This window comes from Pelmatolapia mariae, linkage group LG13 (genome assembly GCF_036321145.2).
Source record: "Pelmatolapia mariae isolate MD_Pm_ZW linkage group LG13, Pm_UMD_F_2, whole genome shotgun sequence".
In the NCBI taxonomy this organism is placed as follows: Eukaryota; Metazoa; Chordata; class Actinopteri; order Cichliformes; family Cichlidae; genus Pelmatolapia; species Pelmatolapia mariae.
The window spans coordinates 10,699,607-10,716,251 of record NC_086238.1 but is presented as its reverse complement, the minus strand read 5'-3'; the positions used below and the strand labels follow the sequence as shown (position 1 = coordinate 10,716,251).

The 16,645-nt window shown below is 41.2% G+C and overlaps 1 protein-coding gene and 1 non-coding gene across 2 annotated transcripts; both read left to right on the top strand.

The window, feature by feature from the left end:
* The first annotated feature begins 35 nt into the window (after positions 1–35).
* ccar1 (cell division cycle and apoptosis regulator 1) lies at positions 36–14,634 on the top strand. The gene is made up of 26 exons (XM_063491099.1): positions 36–108; positions 1,255–1,415; positions 1,511–1,686; positions 1,800–1,931; positions 2,444–2,476; positions 2,938–3,134; positions 3,390–3,516; positions 4,020–4,139; positions 4,781–4,973; positions 5,133–5,277; positions 5,396–5,548; positions 5,665–5,890; positions 6,537–6,650; positions 7,565–7,731; positions 8,612–8,822; positions 10,047–10,130; positions 10,217–10,405; positions 10,515–10,706; positions 10,820–11,050; positions 11,135–11,264; positions 11,384–11,472; positions 11,563–11,703; positions 11,838–11,958; positions 12,075–12,257; positions 13,350–13,555; positions 13,630–14,634. Exons 2-26 carry the CDS (start codon positions 1,304–1,306, stop codon positions 13,708–13,710), a joined length of 3,753 nt encoding a protein of 1,250 aa, XP_063347169.1. The 5' UTR covers positions 36–108; positions 1,255–1,303; the 3' UTR covers positions 13,711–14,634.
* LOC134640495 (small nucleolar RNA SNORD98) lies at positions 6,683–6,747 on the top strand. The gene has a single exon (XR_010095474.1). It is a non-coding gene; the product is annotated as a small nucleolar RNA SNORD98 (small nucleolar RNA).
* Positions 14,635–16,645: the final 2,011 nt, after the last annotated feature.

The following is a 16,645-nucleotide window of genomic DNA, read 5'->3' as shown; positions in this document are numbered from 1 at the left end:
TATTTGAACTACTCTGTCTACCGTCTGCTGGATGTGGAGCACGGACGGGGTTTCCATTCTGCGCATGCGCGTTCTCTATCCGTAATAGACCGGTGCAGGGAGACAACGGTAAGCACTGTTGACAGTGTTTTAATGAAAATCTTTATTACCTAAATAATTATAAATATTTAATGTAAATGTAACGTGCAGTCTTAAATTGCATGCAAGAGAGAGCCTGCCGTCATTACGCTGTGTATTATTATGCTTTTAAAACACTGGTTATTCACTACAAGAGCCTGTGAGCTTAATTCAGGCCTCGCTTTCGACAACAAATCTAGCACGAGGCTAATCTGGCAACAAAGCTAACGATTCGAAAATGCTACGTGTTAGCTCTGTATGTGTTGCTATCGTATCTGTCGTACAGTAGCCATGCTGCATTTTAATATATTTGCAGTCAAACTGGGGACTTTTGAAAGGTGCTGCCTAAGCAAAATTAACGTAGCTACAGAAGCTCGAGTCAGCTTGTTGTTACCTTCAACAATAACAACATTAGCTCACTAGACGAACGTAAACGTTAAGTAGCCTAGCTGCTCACGCTAGCATACTCTCAGTGAGTAGCTAACGTTAGCTGGACAGCCTTTGAGCCCGTTTTGGGTGCTGTGTCAGCATATGCTAATCTGAAGAGTCCTGGAGATAACTATGAGAACACATTTTTTCCCTCATTAAACAATTAGTATAGTTTTTTGGATTCCCTCGTGTTGCCTTACTATCATAGAAACAGTATACTACATATGTGAAGATTATTTTGGCAAGTGCACTCAGCGTCAACATCATCACCATGAGCTGTGAGCAAGGTTCTGATAAATGTCTTATCTGTAGACAGAAGTCAGTTTTTTTTATAGAAGGGAAAAATTTGGCCTATCAGAGTTAAAATGCTTCACCGGACGTGGTTTTAGTCTTCATTTGTTGTTCTGTGCACCCTTGCTTTGCCCTTGTTATGTGTAACATTCTTTGCAAAGTAAATGGTGACATAAGTTAAAGCCAGGCCAGACTCCCAGATTGAAATTCATGCAGTTTTTTGACTGTTATACATCCACCACAAGTAACATCTACTCTTGCACATGCAGTGTGTCACACAAAAACACAAGCTGGGACCCCGATAGGCACTTAAAGAGTCGCTGCTGGCATTCAAGCAAGTTCAAGTTCTACCTCTAGAGTCATGACCGTGTGATCAAATTGCTACTAATACTCCTGATTTTTGGTTTATCTTTATAGTGTTAGCATTGGCCTGGAGAAGAAAGGCTGCCCTTAATCTGAATGAGTCATGGCCCAGTTCGGGGGACAGAAAAATCCGCCGTGGGCGACTCAGTTTGCTGCCACAGCAGTGTCCCAGCCAGGCCACACAGGACAGTCTCTGGACCTCAACAGCCTGCACTGTGAGTATAGCAAAATCAGATCAAATGTCATTACCACTTTACCCGGCGGTGCAATTACACTCACATTTCACATTATACCCCACACCCCCCCACAGCTCTTGGAGTGCAGCAGCCGTCTCTTCTGGGAGCATCTCCTGCTGTTTACTCTCAGCAGTCAGCCTTGGCTGCAGCCTCTCTCAGCAACCAGTCTGCTGCAAACTATCAGCTCTCTCAGCAAACTGCTGCTTTGCAACAGCAAGCTGCAGCAGCCGCTGCAGCAGCATTACAGCAGGTCAGTCACAAAAGAGTAATGCTAAGCATAGTAAGACGTGTGTGTCTTTTCCCTGGTCACATTTGACGCTCTTTGCTAATGCCCCCCTTTTGTTTTTTTTTAAATGTCCATAGTCTCAAATCAATACAGCGCTTCAGCAGTATCAACAACAGCAGCAGCAGCAACAACAACAGCAACAGCAGCAACAACAGCAGCAACCTCCCCAACAACCCCCCCAGCAGCAGCTGTACAATGTACCTCATCAGGTATCTCGCCGGCCTTTACTTTTATTTGTGTCACACCTTATTTCCTTACATTGGAAAATATCCTTTTCAGTTTAGAATCTTATTGACATTGTGCTTTAAATTTAGATTTCTCTGATTGTTTTATATAACATCACCGTATGATGTGTTACAGTAGACTGAACGGTCGTTTGGAAACTGACCATAAGTTTGCTAAATCTTAAAGTTTTGTAAGATCACTTTGAAATCTTTAAAATTAACATAAAATCCATTTCTGCTTTTTTTTTAGCCACTTTTCAATTTTTTTCCCCAAGACAATGTAATGTAAATATGTAACTAAGCTAATTGTAATTTGATACGGCTGCACAGCATGTTTACATCTTTAGCTAGATGGATCGTATTATTTATGTTGTAAGAATCTGTTAGTAAGCAAACAGCTGTGCATTATGACAGCACAAGATGTGTCTTTGCTTTGGGTGTAAATCTGTTGTTTCATTTCAACAAAAAGTTCACTTTTTTTTCTCTTCTTAATTCAGCTTCCACAGCCTCAGCAGGCACTCATTTCCCAGGTAATGTGTTTACAATAACATACTCAAACAAACTCAAGCTGCTACGTAGGGCAGATAGACACCGAGATCTGTCCTATCTGTTTACATGTTAGCTGGCAATTATGCTCGGTTGTGGACACAGACAAGGGCAGCTGCTGCAGACGAGGTGCAGCAGCTGCACCCTGTCTGCTCTCATACTGTCACACTTTTTCAAGTACTACAGTTTTTTCGTGGACGTTTCCACAGAGCATTTGAATAATCAAACTATCATTTAGGTTGAATTCTTTTGGAGATGACCATATCAAAGCATATTTCCTTATTATTTATTATTATTTTTTAGGTTCTTTTTCTTGAAGCTTTGTGTTTAATGCATATAGAAATAGCAAAGTTAGCTATCAAGCGATCTCCCTGGGTAGTTTTTAGATATACCACTAAAGTGTAATTGTAGTGTTTTGATTCTTGTTTCTTTTCCGGACCCTCAGCCCCCTGTCGCCCTGCCCACGAGCCTGAGCCTGTCTAACCCACAGCAGACAGCCCAAATTACTGTGTCTTATCCCACACCACGTTCAAGCCACCAACAGCAGACGCAGCCTCAGAAGCAGCGAGTCTTCACTGGTGTCGTCAATAAGCTGCATGACACGTTTGGCTTTGTAGATGAAGATGTCTTCTTTCAGTTAAGGTGAAAAAGGGTGGTCCTAACATCGCTCAGATTCTGTTACTTGGTGGTTTAATAAAATTAACACTTTCACTTGAAGTTTTTTAGTGTATAAATTGCACATACAATCCCTTTTCTTGCACCATTGTTAGCCTGCATAGGACCTTATTTATCATCCATAACTTAAAGAGCTACAAGTTTGCTTCTGTGAATCTGAAAATGATGCAGCATTACAAACAGATTTTCTTATGTGTTTTTGTATATATTTGTATTTCATAGTGCTGTGAAGGGGAAGACTCCCCAGGTGGGTGACAGGGTCCTAGTGGAAGCTGTGTACAACCCGAATATGCCGTTCAAGTGGAACGCCCAGCGCATCCAGACTTTACCTCAACTAGCAAATCAGTCGGTGAGAATATTCAAAGGTTGCATTTTGGAGCACAGCATTACAGTTTGTGGCTTTGTATTGTTTTGAAATGCATACTTTCAGCTTTAATTTAAGGAGTTTCAAAAATGCATTGCATTTCAAATGTAGAGGTATTTATACAGTCCCCGATTTTCAGAATTAGGAACTTTCCTTTTTTGATATTATAATCACAATTATATCAGCACCAGTGTTTTCATGGAGTTCATTATAAAGTTAAGCACACAAACCTTTTACTGGTTTTAGTGTTTAAGTCCTTATTTACTATAATAAAAATCATATCATCACTTTTTCATGTTTGAATGCACAGCAAACACGTTCTCATCATCTGAAACTGGTGGGGTTACTTCCAACTACAGAAAATGTGCTCAGACTTTCTAGAGTCTTGCTATGAGTGTTTGTTTATTTTATTTGTCCTTTTCAAAAAAAAAATCTTAGTCCTGTTCTTTCTTTTTTTTTTAAACTGTTGTGTTTTCCATCCCTCCTAGCATCAGCAGCAGCCTCAGCCTTTACCTCAAGCTTCCCCACAGCTCGGCAGCCTTTACAATGAGCCAGGGATGCAGCTGCGCTACTCGGACATGCACTCCACTGCGGACAACAGACAAAATGTAACCCCTTAGATGTGAATCACAGATTTTTTGTGTTCCTTCTCTCGGCTTGTTTTTTCATTTTTGTTTTCTTTTAGTTATTGTGGATTTGTTTTTCTCCAACTCCACTACCTTCATAAGCCCAGAGTTAGTCTCAGCTCTATTTTTTACTTTGAAAGTGGTGAGCAAAATGCCAAACCTGTCTTTGCAAATACGCTGCTTGATGAAAAATATTATTATACAAAGCATTGTCTTTTAACGTGAGAAAGCATCATGATTTTCTGACAGTATAAAGCTGTACATCAGAGATATCTCTTAAACTGACATATTTTGTTAGTCATAATATCTTTCTTATCAAAAGGTTTTTCCTTTTAACATGTTAGAACCTGCTGTATTACTTTTGGCAGGTTAACTGAAATAACTCTGTGAGATCAAAGCTGCACGTCAGCTTTCCTTTGATTAGGACAACCTTTAAGGAAACCCCTGTTGAGATTTCTACAAGTCTTTGATTTAAACATATTCAGACCTTCTTCCAGTGTCTTTCTTCCAAGCAGCTGCTGACCAAGATTTTATTTGTTGCACAGCTGGCATGTTATTGATCGTTTCAGGTTTGCATTTAAAGATTTATTAACCTTCATTTTTCTTTGTTACTTTTTATCTAGAATCAGCCTCAAGCTTCCAGCATGATGAAGGCAGCCCCCACCATGCTGCAGTCACTACCTCCCCCAACCACATTCAGTGTTCCAGCCCAGGCTCCCCCTCCATCTCTTCTGCAGGCACAGCTGTCTGCTGCTTCTCTTGCCCCTCTTCTCCAAAACCCTCCTCAGCCTCTGCTGCCACAGCCTCCGCCCAAAGGTACAGTACTTGTCAGTGGCATTTATCTAGCGTTTCCTTGTAAAGCAGTCTGAACAACTAGTAATGATGAGTGTTATTTGTGCTGCTGTTTTGGTACCACGTTTGAACACAGAATAGTATGTGTAGTAAGGAAGTGGTTTGCATTCTTGTCATTGCTAGAAGTGTTTCCCGGGGGTCTGCTCCAGCCCCCAGTGAGAATGATGGCACAGCCGCAGCCTGTCCGAAGAATTGAGCCTCCGCCTCGTTTCCCCACTCGCAGCGATCGAGGCCCTGAGCTCATCCTCAGGACTAAAGAAGAACGCAGGTGAGATGGCAGTTACCATATAATTACTACATCATACACCTATTCCACATCCATTTCATCCTCCTGTTCATTAGAAGTCATGAGTCATTAAGTTTTTAAAAAATTGATTCTTTAACAGAGACAGAGACCGTGAGCGCAGGCGATCAAGAGAACGGTCACCCACACGCAAACGCTCCAGAGACCGTTCACCGCGACGTGACCGCTCCCCAAGACGGCCTCGCAGAGTTGTACCTCGCTACACTGTCCAGTTTTCCAAGTTCAGCTTAGATGGGTATGTATATTATTTCCTTTGTTAAAAACACATCATCCTAGATATGTTAGCTTAATACTGTACAGCAGGATGTGGCGCCCCAGTTTGAAATCTGAAAGCCTCCTTGTGTTCTGCAGCTCCAGCTGTGACATGATGGAGCTGAGGAGGCGCTACCAGAGCCTCTACATTCCCAGTGACTTCTTTGATGCTGTCTTCACCTGGGTGGATGCCTTCCCTTTTACGCGACCCTTCCAGTTTAGTAACGCTTGTAACTTCCACATTTTGCACAAAGAGGTGGATCCTCTAGTCAAGAACACAGCTGTGCTGGACCCTCCTGACGCCAACCATACCTACAGCGCTAAGGTACAACTGCCAGTGCTAAATAAGTTGCACCAATATAAGTAATGTAAAAAAATTTTTCGCACAGCTCTTTCAAATAATAAACTTAACAGTAATCAGCTTTAACTGCAGTGTGTATATCATAGCACTGCAGCATTAAAATGAAAGTAAATCAGAAAATGATAGGCTTGTATATAGTTGTCATGTTTGAGCTGTGCATATGTCATCTTTAGGTGCTTACAGAGGTACATACCCTACAGTCAAAAAGGCTTCATATACCATTCATTATGTTAAAGCTGGTAATGCTACATGGCAGCTAGAGGTGTGCAAGCCATCACCCACAGCTTTTCAACTAATCCTTGACTGTGACTGTTAACCCTCTATAGTAGGAAATGTTATGTTTGTATTTGTAGTATCTTTGTACACCTCTGACACAGTGTAAAGAGTGGGAATAGTAACAGCTGCCATCATAAGAGCCTCCCAATGAAGACGTGTATTTTCATAGGAACGCATTAGTGAGACAAAGCAGTGATGAAGAGGCATAATTACTGACTGAACTCTGACATTTTATGCAGAGGGAATGCAGACCATAAATTGTGTAAAACATGGCATTTGACTTAAATAGTATAGTAAGGATTATAACTTTAATGTGGCCTCTTCCGTTTTTCAGGTGATGCTGCTGGCTAACCCCAGTATAGAGGAGCTCTATCATAAGTCCTGTGCTCTGGCAGAGGACCCACAGGAAGTCAGAGACTCCTTCCAGCATCCTGCTAGACTGATTAAGGTATGTCAAACCCTTTAGAATGCACAGGAGCTGACAATGATGTAGTAATCCTATTCCATTGCTGAATACTCAGTGTGGAAAACTATAAACTGATGTCAGCTCCCTTGTGTTAATTTACCCATGGTGTGTTATTTGTTTCACCTTTCCCTGAAAGCTATTTCTAATGCTGTATAGTACAAACAACAGTAAGATCAGAGATAGATTTTTTTTATTGTCAGAGCTCACTTTACAGTGACAAATAGAGTTGACAGTAGGTTTCTTTTCTTGCTCCAAGTCTGCCTTGATGGCTTTTCAGTGTGCCACCAAGAACTAACAGGCTGCTTCAGTGGGAAAATTACACTGGTATCTACATTTTTTGGGGGGCGGATCATCAGCATCAGAATTCCTACAAAGCTTATGGAACTACAGTCATGCACAGTAGCCGCCATCTCTGGAGAACAGTTACACTGACAGCTTGTTGGGTTTGCATCTGATAACATAGTTGCTATTGTGGGCCAGTAATATTAAAAGATTAATAGACCAGTGCTAACCTGAATATCGCTCACTGTATGAATGACAACTTCAGGCCATGATGCTGTAAAACGGGGGTTGCATCTTCTTATGTCTGGAGATTTGCAGAGATGTGTGTGTGAAAGGAGGCGACCTGCAGGGGGAATTCATTCTGGCATTTACATTTCTGTGTTATGTTTGAAGCATCCTCTGTGTCTGCAAGAGGAAAGGTCAGAAAATGAGAATATTGCACAAATTTATTAGACGTGTGATTATTTGGACATACTGCTGATGCTTTTCTGTTTTTGTCTCTATTCTTTTTGCTCTTTTCACTCTCCGCACCTTTGTTTCCCATATTCCCATTCCCCATTTCCATCTAACCTGTACTCTGTGGCTCTCCTTGCACCTGTCTTTTTCTCCTTCAGTTTTTGGTGGGCATGAGAGGTAAAGATGAGGCCATGGCCATTGGTGGTCACTGGTCTCCATCTCTGGATGGAGTGGACCCAGAGAAGGATCCATCAGTCCTTATTAAGACAGCGATACGCTGTTGCAAGGCCCTCACAGGCATAGACCTTAGTCTGTGCACTCAGTGGTAAGTTCCGCTACTCTCATCAGTATTTATTGTTCTCACTGATTGTGTTATAATTCTTAACTTTGTAACTAAAATCCTAAATTATCTGTAATGTACTGCATCTTTATGCTACCTCGATACTAAATCTTTCCTGGACATGTAGAGTGGGGTGTTTTGTTTTAATTTTTGTTATATTAATGATTATTGTGCTGTTAATTTGCAATCTATTATTTACTATTATAATTTTTTGTGTTGTGTAATGTTGGTTTTTTTTTTGGCCTTTTGTGTGTTGTAGTCTTGGCTCTCTCTTTCTGTCACACACTCTTATTCATATACACACATTTCATTGTGATGAAAAACCAAACGCATGGACTTGGTGGCTGGAAGCAGTAGCCTGGACCAGAAGACACTGCCATTACTTTTTGTTTTTCTTTTCTTTTCTTTTTCTATTCTCTCTGTTAAATATCTTACATATTTAACTGGCTTTCACTGTCCTGTTGATTCTGTCTCTCTTCACACAACCCTAATGTAGTACGTCAAGTGCATCCTAGGACAAATGCAGAGTACTCATCCATAATTGGCTGAAGCTATAATGGGGATGAATTTTGGGGGTGTGATTATTAATTTTTTATTTTATTTTTTATTTTCCTGTGATTGTCTGTCAACTTTTTCAAAATGGCTGCCGTAACCTGTGCCAACAGTCGGAGAGCTGCAAACTGGGTCCATTTGTCTATGCTGTGTGTTGTGTGGGAGAAGGGTCACTGTAATGACCTGTACGATCATTGAGTGACCTGATGGGAGGGAGTAGCTGTAGAAGGCTTGCCCAATAGCAAGGCTTGCCTTTTATACTGTGCCCTGACCAGAATGTTTCTTTCCAATGCACCTTCTTCCTTTGCGACAGGTATCGTTTTGCAGAGATTCGCTATCATCGGCCAGAGGAGACACACAAGGGGCGGACAGTCCCTGCTCATGTGGAGACAGTGGTTTTGTTTCTTCCGGATGTTTGGCATTGTCTTCCTACCCGCTCAGAGTGGGAGGTGCTGTCACGGCGACTCCGGGAGCAGCTGGCTGAGAAGCTGTCGGCCGAGCGAAAGGAGGCAGATGGAGAACAGGCACTGAACCGCTAATCCCTCTCTTCTCATTTCCGCTTCTCACAGGAAGGCACAGGACTTACAAAAAAACAAACAAAAAACAAAAAAACCCAGATACACACACAAAATACAAAGCACACCCCACCTTGCACGCACACAGATACGAACCCAGGCATATTACGGCTCCACCAAACCTCACCTAGGCTTCTTCTGTTTATTCCTCCACCTGTCCCCTTTTCCTCTGCTCCAACTCCTCCATTCCTCCATCAGCACTCCCACCTTCCCTCACATCCAGCAGACACACACAGTGGAAGCAGTGAGACTAGGTTGTGTTGTGTAGGCCCCGGTCGCAAATGGTAAAACAGCTTCCAGTTGCTTAAACACCACAAAATTGGGTGCTAATCTGGTTCAGTAATTTATGTTAATGTTAGCATTTGTTTTGCATTATTATAAAAAGGCATCTGCTTGCAGATTGATTGAGAATGAGTTTAAATTTGAACCAGTGATCAATTTTTAACACTGGGACCCATCATTTACAAACGTACTGGAATCTGTGGAGTCAGTTGCGCTCACATAATGTGTTTGTTGTAGAAAAATGTGTATTTCTATATGATTTTTCACATCAATTTGATATCGTCTGACTTCGAAAAGAGAACCTCCCCCAAGTCCTGCTTCTTGTCTGTTCTTGTTGTTGGATTCTACACTTTCATTTGGACTATATGTAGAATTTGGTTTTTCCAGGGCAGTTGGTTGGACAGAAGGACACATGGCTCCTATCTGACGTAGGTGTATAAAACCCATAAATGGCAATACCCCAGTCATAGAGCATGGTAGGGCCAGCCTATCCTCACTCCGTTTGGAGGCCAGCTTCATTCACCTGATGTACCTACACACCTTTTGGACACACCTCTCATTGATTTTTACCTTTTTTGTGTTCCACAGATTGATTGATTGGCAGCTGGGGGGGAGCATTTCTGTTGTTTTTTTTTTTATTTATTATTATTTATTTTATTTAATTTATTTTTTATAAGAGCTAGAGAGCTTCCCTGTGTACGCTTCAGTAGCAGTGGACTTAAACACAGTCGAGAGCTCACTAGGACAAGAGAATGAAAGACAAATGAGGCCTTGCTTCTTGCACGGATCAGCTTTGAAGCTCACTAGGACCATGAGTGCTATGCTGACTGTTTGTTATCCCACCTCTTTCTCTCCCTCTGCCTGTCTCTATCTTAATGATTTCCTGTCAAGGAGGAAGAGGAGAAGGATGACGATGATTCGAAGGATGTTAGTACTCCCACTCACTGGGCTAAACTTGACCCGAAATCAATGAAGGTGCGTAAAGCTGGTGCAGGTATGAGTAGAGACCAGGACGAGAAATGTTCAACTTGCTTTTTCATGTCCGTTTTCTCCACTTGTAGGTAAATGACCTGCGCAAGGAGCTCGATTGTCGCTCTCTAAGCTCTAAGGGGTTAAAGTCACAGCTGATTGCACGCCTCACTAAACAGCTAAAGGTGGAGGAGCAGGTGGAAGAGTCCAAGGAGCCCGAGAAAGTAGAGACCAAGGATGTGGAGGAAGAGGAGCCAGCACGCACTGAGGATGACAGAGAGGTACAGATAAATATCTTTTTTTTTTTTTAAGCCTTTTATATATAACAAAATCTTTTCAGTAATTAAGGTTAATTTTAAATTCCACCTGATGGATACTTTTGTCTGTCAGGAGGAGGAAAAGAAGAGGCAGGAGGAGCTTGAGCGCCAGCGGAGAGAAAGGCGCTACATCCTTCCTGATGAGCCTACCATCCTTGTACACCCAAACTGGGCAGCCAAGAACGGCAAATTTGACTGCAGTGTCATGTCCCTGAGTGTGCTACTGGACTACAGACTAGAAGACAACAAGGAGCACTCATTTGAGGTGAGAATTAATGCTCTGGGGTTTGTTACAAAGACCTGCAAACACACACATGTGAAGTGTGTGTGTTTGCTTTCTTTACAGGTTTTTTAATATACTGTCTTCTTTCTGTACAGGTTTCTCTGTTTGCTGAGCTTTTTAATGAGATGCTGCAGAGAGATTTTGGTTACCGCATATATAAAGCCCTTGCTGCGCTTCCTACTAAGGATGAGAAGAAGGAGAAGAAAGCCAAAAAAGAGGCTGAAAAGAAAGAGGCTGAAAAGCGTGAAATGAAGAAGGAGAAAGAAGAAGAGAATGAAGAACCAACAGCAAAGAAGACCAAAGAAGATGAGGAAGAGAAGAAAAAGGTTTCTGCAGCCTTTCAGGTTTTTACTCTGTTTGTCTGATAAATGTGAGTTTTTATGTCATTGTGTAACTTTTTTTTTAATTAGTCTGAAGAAAAGACAGTGAAAAAGGAGGAGTCTCGAGATGAAGAGGAGAATGAAGATGATGGCAGCACAGCCAATGCTGAAGAATATGATCCCATGGAGGCTGAAGATGCAGATGATGATGAGGATGATGGTACTGTACTCTTCTTCTTGATTAAATGAATGATTTGGAACTGTGTACTACTTGGGATATTTTCTTTTCACAAAGACACAAAATGGTTTTAAGAAATAATATTTCTGATTGTTTATTAGACAAAGATGATGACGACTCCACTGACAGAGACAGAAAAGACCGCAAAGATGACCGAAAATCATCGAAAGAGAGGTCCTCCAAAGATAAGGTTGGCTGTATGTTGTTATAGACACATTGGTGAGGTATAGATGTTGTTCAGAAAGTTGTTTTTTAATGAACGTGGTTGTCGTTACACTAGGAAAGGAAACAGATGATCACGCACAACAGGGAGCTGCTGATGGCGTTTGTCTACTTTGATCAGAGCCACTGTGGCTATTTACTTGAGAGAGACCTGGAGGAGATCTTGTACACACTGGGACTGCATCTCTCTCGTGCTCAGGTGAAAACACAAGCACATGGTCTTTCTGGTTCTGTGATTCTCACCCTGTCAGACTTTCTTTTTCACTTTGCTTTAAGACACGTACCGTCAGCCTTACAGCTCAGTAAATCCGTCTTGTTGATTTCTGCTTTCAGATAAAGAAGCTTTTGAACAAACCTGTTGTCAGAGAATCGTGTTACTACCGAAAACTGACAGACAGGGGAAAAGATGAACCCATTCCTTCTTTCAATGAAGCCCAGATTGAAAATCTCACAGGTAAGCCTGGAGATATTTCTATTAGTGTTTCCTTTAAGTTTCCATAAATTTCATTTAAGCAGGATGGAGCGACAGATGCCAAATGACTTTATTTTTATCACATTTCCTTCCTTAAGGTAACCGTGGACTGCTTCCTGCTTCTAAAACTCGTGCTCAGTCAGAGGCCAGCGAGTCTGGTAACCTGATCGTGTATAACGGAGCTATGGTTGACATCGGCAGCATGATGCAGAAGCTAGAGAAGAGTGAGAAGGCGAGAGAGGAAATAGAGCAGAAGCTTATGTTGCAGGATGCTAAAATGGGTACGTTTTGGATTGCATTATATGTCCTAAACTGCAAGCTACACTCTGTGTCAGTAGTCCCTCGGGACAATGATCTGGCTCAATTTGAGCGTTGCTACAGAGAAGCTCAGTCTCACTTCATTCTCCGGACAATCCTTCTGTGATGTCTGGTGAAACGTGAACTGGCACATTGTATGTTGGATGGCAAAGAGGAGTCTGCAAAACTGAGTTTACTGTAAATTCAAAATGGAAACTGTGGAAATTAGTTAAAAGTTTGACTGTAACATAAACACAAACACAGTCTTCAAAGAAAAGGAAGGCGGTTGTAGGACTGAACCTTATTATCCAACAGAACAGACAGATTTACATGGCTTCACTACAGTATATGTGCAGGAGTGTAAACAAGTTAGAGAATATGTAACATATTATTAATCTACAGGTCTTCCTACTGCCCTTACCCCATATTTTGCCCTTATCACATGTTTGTGAATGTTTGATGTTGGCATTTATAGACACTGATGTTTACTGGCGGTCCACAATGTCCACGACTGAGCTGTTTCTTTGCTGTTGCGAGGATACCGCCACATGGATGCTCATGATTACACACGGAAGAAATACTAAAACACAGGCATTCATAAAACATTAAGAGAGGTTACTGACCAGCTGTGCACATATTGTATAACAATCCTTTGTTAATCACAAACTGACAGCACAGACCTTTGTCACCAAGATGGTGGACTAACTTGAGAGGCAGTTAAATGTAGTGTATAGTTACGATGATTGGATGTTTTATTAGGTACACCTTGCTAATGTTAGGTTACATTCCTTGGTTGTAAGGAGTTGTTTTGGTGTGTGAAAATCCCAGTAGATCAGCACTTTCTGAAATACTTCTGCAGGTCATCTTGACCTTGTTGCTAACATGTGACTGGCTGATTAGATATTTGTGTTAGTGAGCAGTTGGACAGGTGTACCTAATAAAGTGGCTAGTTTTTACAGACTTCAGTGGGATACGCTGCTGTTTCCAGTTCCGATTTCATGTTTTACTGTGACCAGCGTTTGCCCACTGACCTGCTCTCTCTGTGATCCTGACTTGGTGTTGATTCTTTATCGCAGACGAAGACACAAAGGTTAAAGCTCAGTTGGAGCAAGCCAATAAATCTTTGTCGAGGGAGCTGGAGGAGGTGAAAAGCACTCTGAGCCAAACCGAGCAGACTCTGAAGACCGTGGAGGAAGAGAAGAAAGTCTACCGCGAGCTCCTGAGCAAATCAGCAAACTCACTGATGTCCACTGTGAAAGGAGTGCTGGAAGTGCTGAAGAAGGTGCAGCACGTTTAAAATGTTTACCTCGATGGAGGAAATGAGCTCATATTCACTTACTGCTTTTTCCTTTTCAGGATCAGGACATAGACGAGCCTGGCAGCGAAGTCGCCGCTGATCGCAGTCGGACATCCCAGACGAACGGCGCAGATGAATAAGTGACAGATTTCAAAGGAATGAAGCTAATCAGTACTGATTATCTTAAACTGTAAATATTCACTACACAAGAGTAATTTGACTGTGTTATATTTGAACCCGTTGTCTCCCAAGTATGTTTAATTTAATGAATTAGTTCCCTTGTAATAATTTGACCTCCTCCTCTGTTCCTGAGGAGGTACTTTTCTTACTTAGAGTAATTTTAACGATGACAAAGCTTTGAAGCGCTTATTAAAGTGAGTTGAGTTGCTAGCATCTTTTTGCCATCGTGTTTGCTTTGTTAAGGCCGCTCAAGTGCCACTCTGTAGATTTAAATGCAGGCGTGTGTGTGAGTGTTACTTGAGTCTTGTTTTTTTTTTTCTAATGAGCAATAATGATGCTATTTATGTGCGAGAGTATTCATAAAATATTTAAAAGAAGCTAATTTTGGATGGAAGGAAGTGTTGGAGTGTTCCCGTGTACTTCAGACAGAAGCACTTCCTTAACCAGCCCCTCTTTATTTCTCACAGCTCTGCTCGGTTTGTAGTCCTTTTCTTTGGCTGGTTTAACAGGTTTCTGCAGGATTTTTTTTTTCCCACACACACGGCTATGCATGGTTCCTGCCTGTCCTGGACTTTTTTTTTCTGTCTCATTGTATCCACCAACTTCTGCGCTGCCACTTTCATGTTTTACTGTGACCAGCGTTTGTCGTGTTTTCTGCTAAAGGAAACTAAAACATGAACCAAAAGTTAAGCTTAATGAATGTGTGTTCTGCTGAAGGAATGAACACTTGAGATCCATCTCTAAATTGTGTGCATTGGTTTGGGTTCTTAACAAGAGGCACAGTTGCGTTTAAATGTGCTCCAAAGCAGGTGATTTTATTTTTATATTGAAAATGCGCTCTATGGATGTCTTGTGCAAGAGTAAAGTGGTCCATTTTAACACTACAGTGTGTCTGCATTTCTTTTTTCCCCACGGTTTGTGTCACAGCAGGTATTTTGACTTGTCTATATAGAAAAAATGTTATTTGTTTATTTACAAAGATAAGAGCACACTGAAAGAGATGAAAACTTAATAGAGCAGCTGCTGTGTGGGTTGCAGTGTTACACTGCTGACCAGCAGATGGCAGCAGAGTTGTAACTACTGGACACTGGTCTACTGACTTAGTTGAACTTTAAATTGATTTGAAGGATTAAACCAGGTTTAGTCCAACTCGTAGATTAGTTAGATACATGTTAGACAACTTTGTGAGCATTTTTAAGACATAAAATTAAATGCATCCATACCAGCAGTGCAGTTTTAACAATCTGTGATACTCCCGTTGACTGCAGTTCCCTAACAACAAAGGATAGAGAGGAAAAAAATGACTCATAATTTACAAAATAACTATTTTATGAAATCCACATCATCATCTATAAGAAGCTGAGAAACACATTAGTTGCAGGAGCCAAGGTGATAGTTCCATTTATATCCTCAGCACCAGGAAGCTTTTCCTGCTTTAGACAGAGCTTTTTCTGGAGGAGTAAACACAACTGAGTAGGTGTGAATGCTGCCACTCTAACTCATTCAGGTCAAATGGATATTAAACTTTCTGATTTTCTTAAAAAAAATGCATACAATTCCCTTATCAGATTTCAAAGATCTCTGATAGTTACTCTGGTGTGATGATTTTATGAAGTTTAAAAGATTTTGTTTTTTAGTAGCACTTTCTGTTCAAGCTCAGTAATAATGCAGTAATGGTGGTGTAATAAGGTGAAAACAAGCAGGTAATTGTTTTGAAATGGGAAGTTACTACTACTTAATTACAGTGTTGTCCACGTAACAGCAAACTAATTCTCTTGCATCAACAGTGCTGAGTAATATTACATTGAAATTTAATGTAATAGCCAAAAACTCGAGAGGAGTAATGTGCAAATATACATATGAGACAAACCAAGTGTTAAATTTTTTCCCCACAACGGGTGTTTCTGTTTCATCATCCTTTAAATCAGCAAGTGTAAAAACATCTCTGCATAATGCAGCATGCAGGGCTACAAACACCAGCATCCAACAGCAATGGGGCAGTTTAATAAACCTTCCCAGCTAATTACAACAAAAACCAATCGATCCTCTTCTCACAGCTTCACAAAGTACATGTGTTTATACTCACTGCTTCTGCACAGAGTGAGCTAAGGGGTTTTATTTCTGCCATCATTTTCTCATTTCTAATAGAAAACCTTTTTTTGTGGATGGATCCACATATTTGATTTGGCGCTTCCTGAAACAACCCTATGATGGATTTGAGTTTTCAGAGGTAGAATGGGAGGCAAAGCCTTCAGCTATCAGACCTCTCTACTATGGAACCAGCTCCCAGTTTTGGACTCGGTTTGGACACCCTCCACTTTTAAGAAAGTCTTAAAACTTTGATAAAGGTTAAGGTTGGATCAGAAGACCCTGAACCATCTGCTCCAATAGGCTTTGGGTGCTGGGTGAGTTCCCATAATGCCCTGAGTGTGTCTTCTTCTCCCTTTTCACTCTGTATTGAGACACGACTACTCTAGTAAGCCATTAGCAATTATTAAGCTCTGACTCTCTCACCTATAGTTTGCCTTTGCTCTCTTGTGTTGGAGGATTCTTCCTGTCAAAAGGGAGTTTTTCCTTTCCACTGTTGCCAATGCTTGCTCATAGGGAATCGTGTGATTGTTGGGGTATCTTTCTAATATTGTAGGTCCTCAGTATAAAACACCTTGAGGCAACTGCTGTTGTGGATTGGTGCTCTGTGAATAAAACTGAATTGTCTTTTATTGAATCATGAATCTACACTTCTCCTTTACTGGAGGTCTGTTGGTTCCAGTGAAAACCTCACAAGCCAACTGCTCAGCCTCTATTAAAAATACAATTTACTGTATTTCGATGCAAAGCTGTGCGTATTTACATTTATTTGACTGATTTACTTATTTGCTTTCATGTGACTCAGGT

Coding starts and splice junctions, on each gene's coding strand:
- ccar1 (XM_063491099.1), top strand. CDS start 1,304: ATGGCCCAGTTCGGGGGACAGAAAAATCCGCCGTGGGCGACTCAGTTT. Junction 7,732..8,611: donor CTTAGTCTGTGCACTCAGTG/GTAAGTTCCGCT, acceptor CCTTTGCGACAG/GTATCGTTTTGCAGAGATTC. Junction 11,265..11,383: donor AGATGATGATGAGGATGATG/GTACTGTACTCT, acceptor ATTGTTTATTAG/ACAAAGATGATGACGACTCC.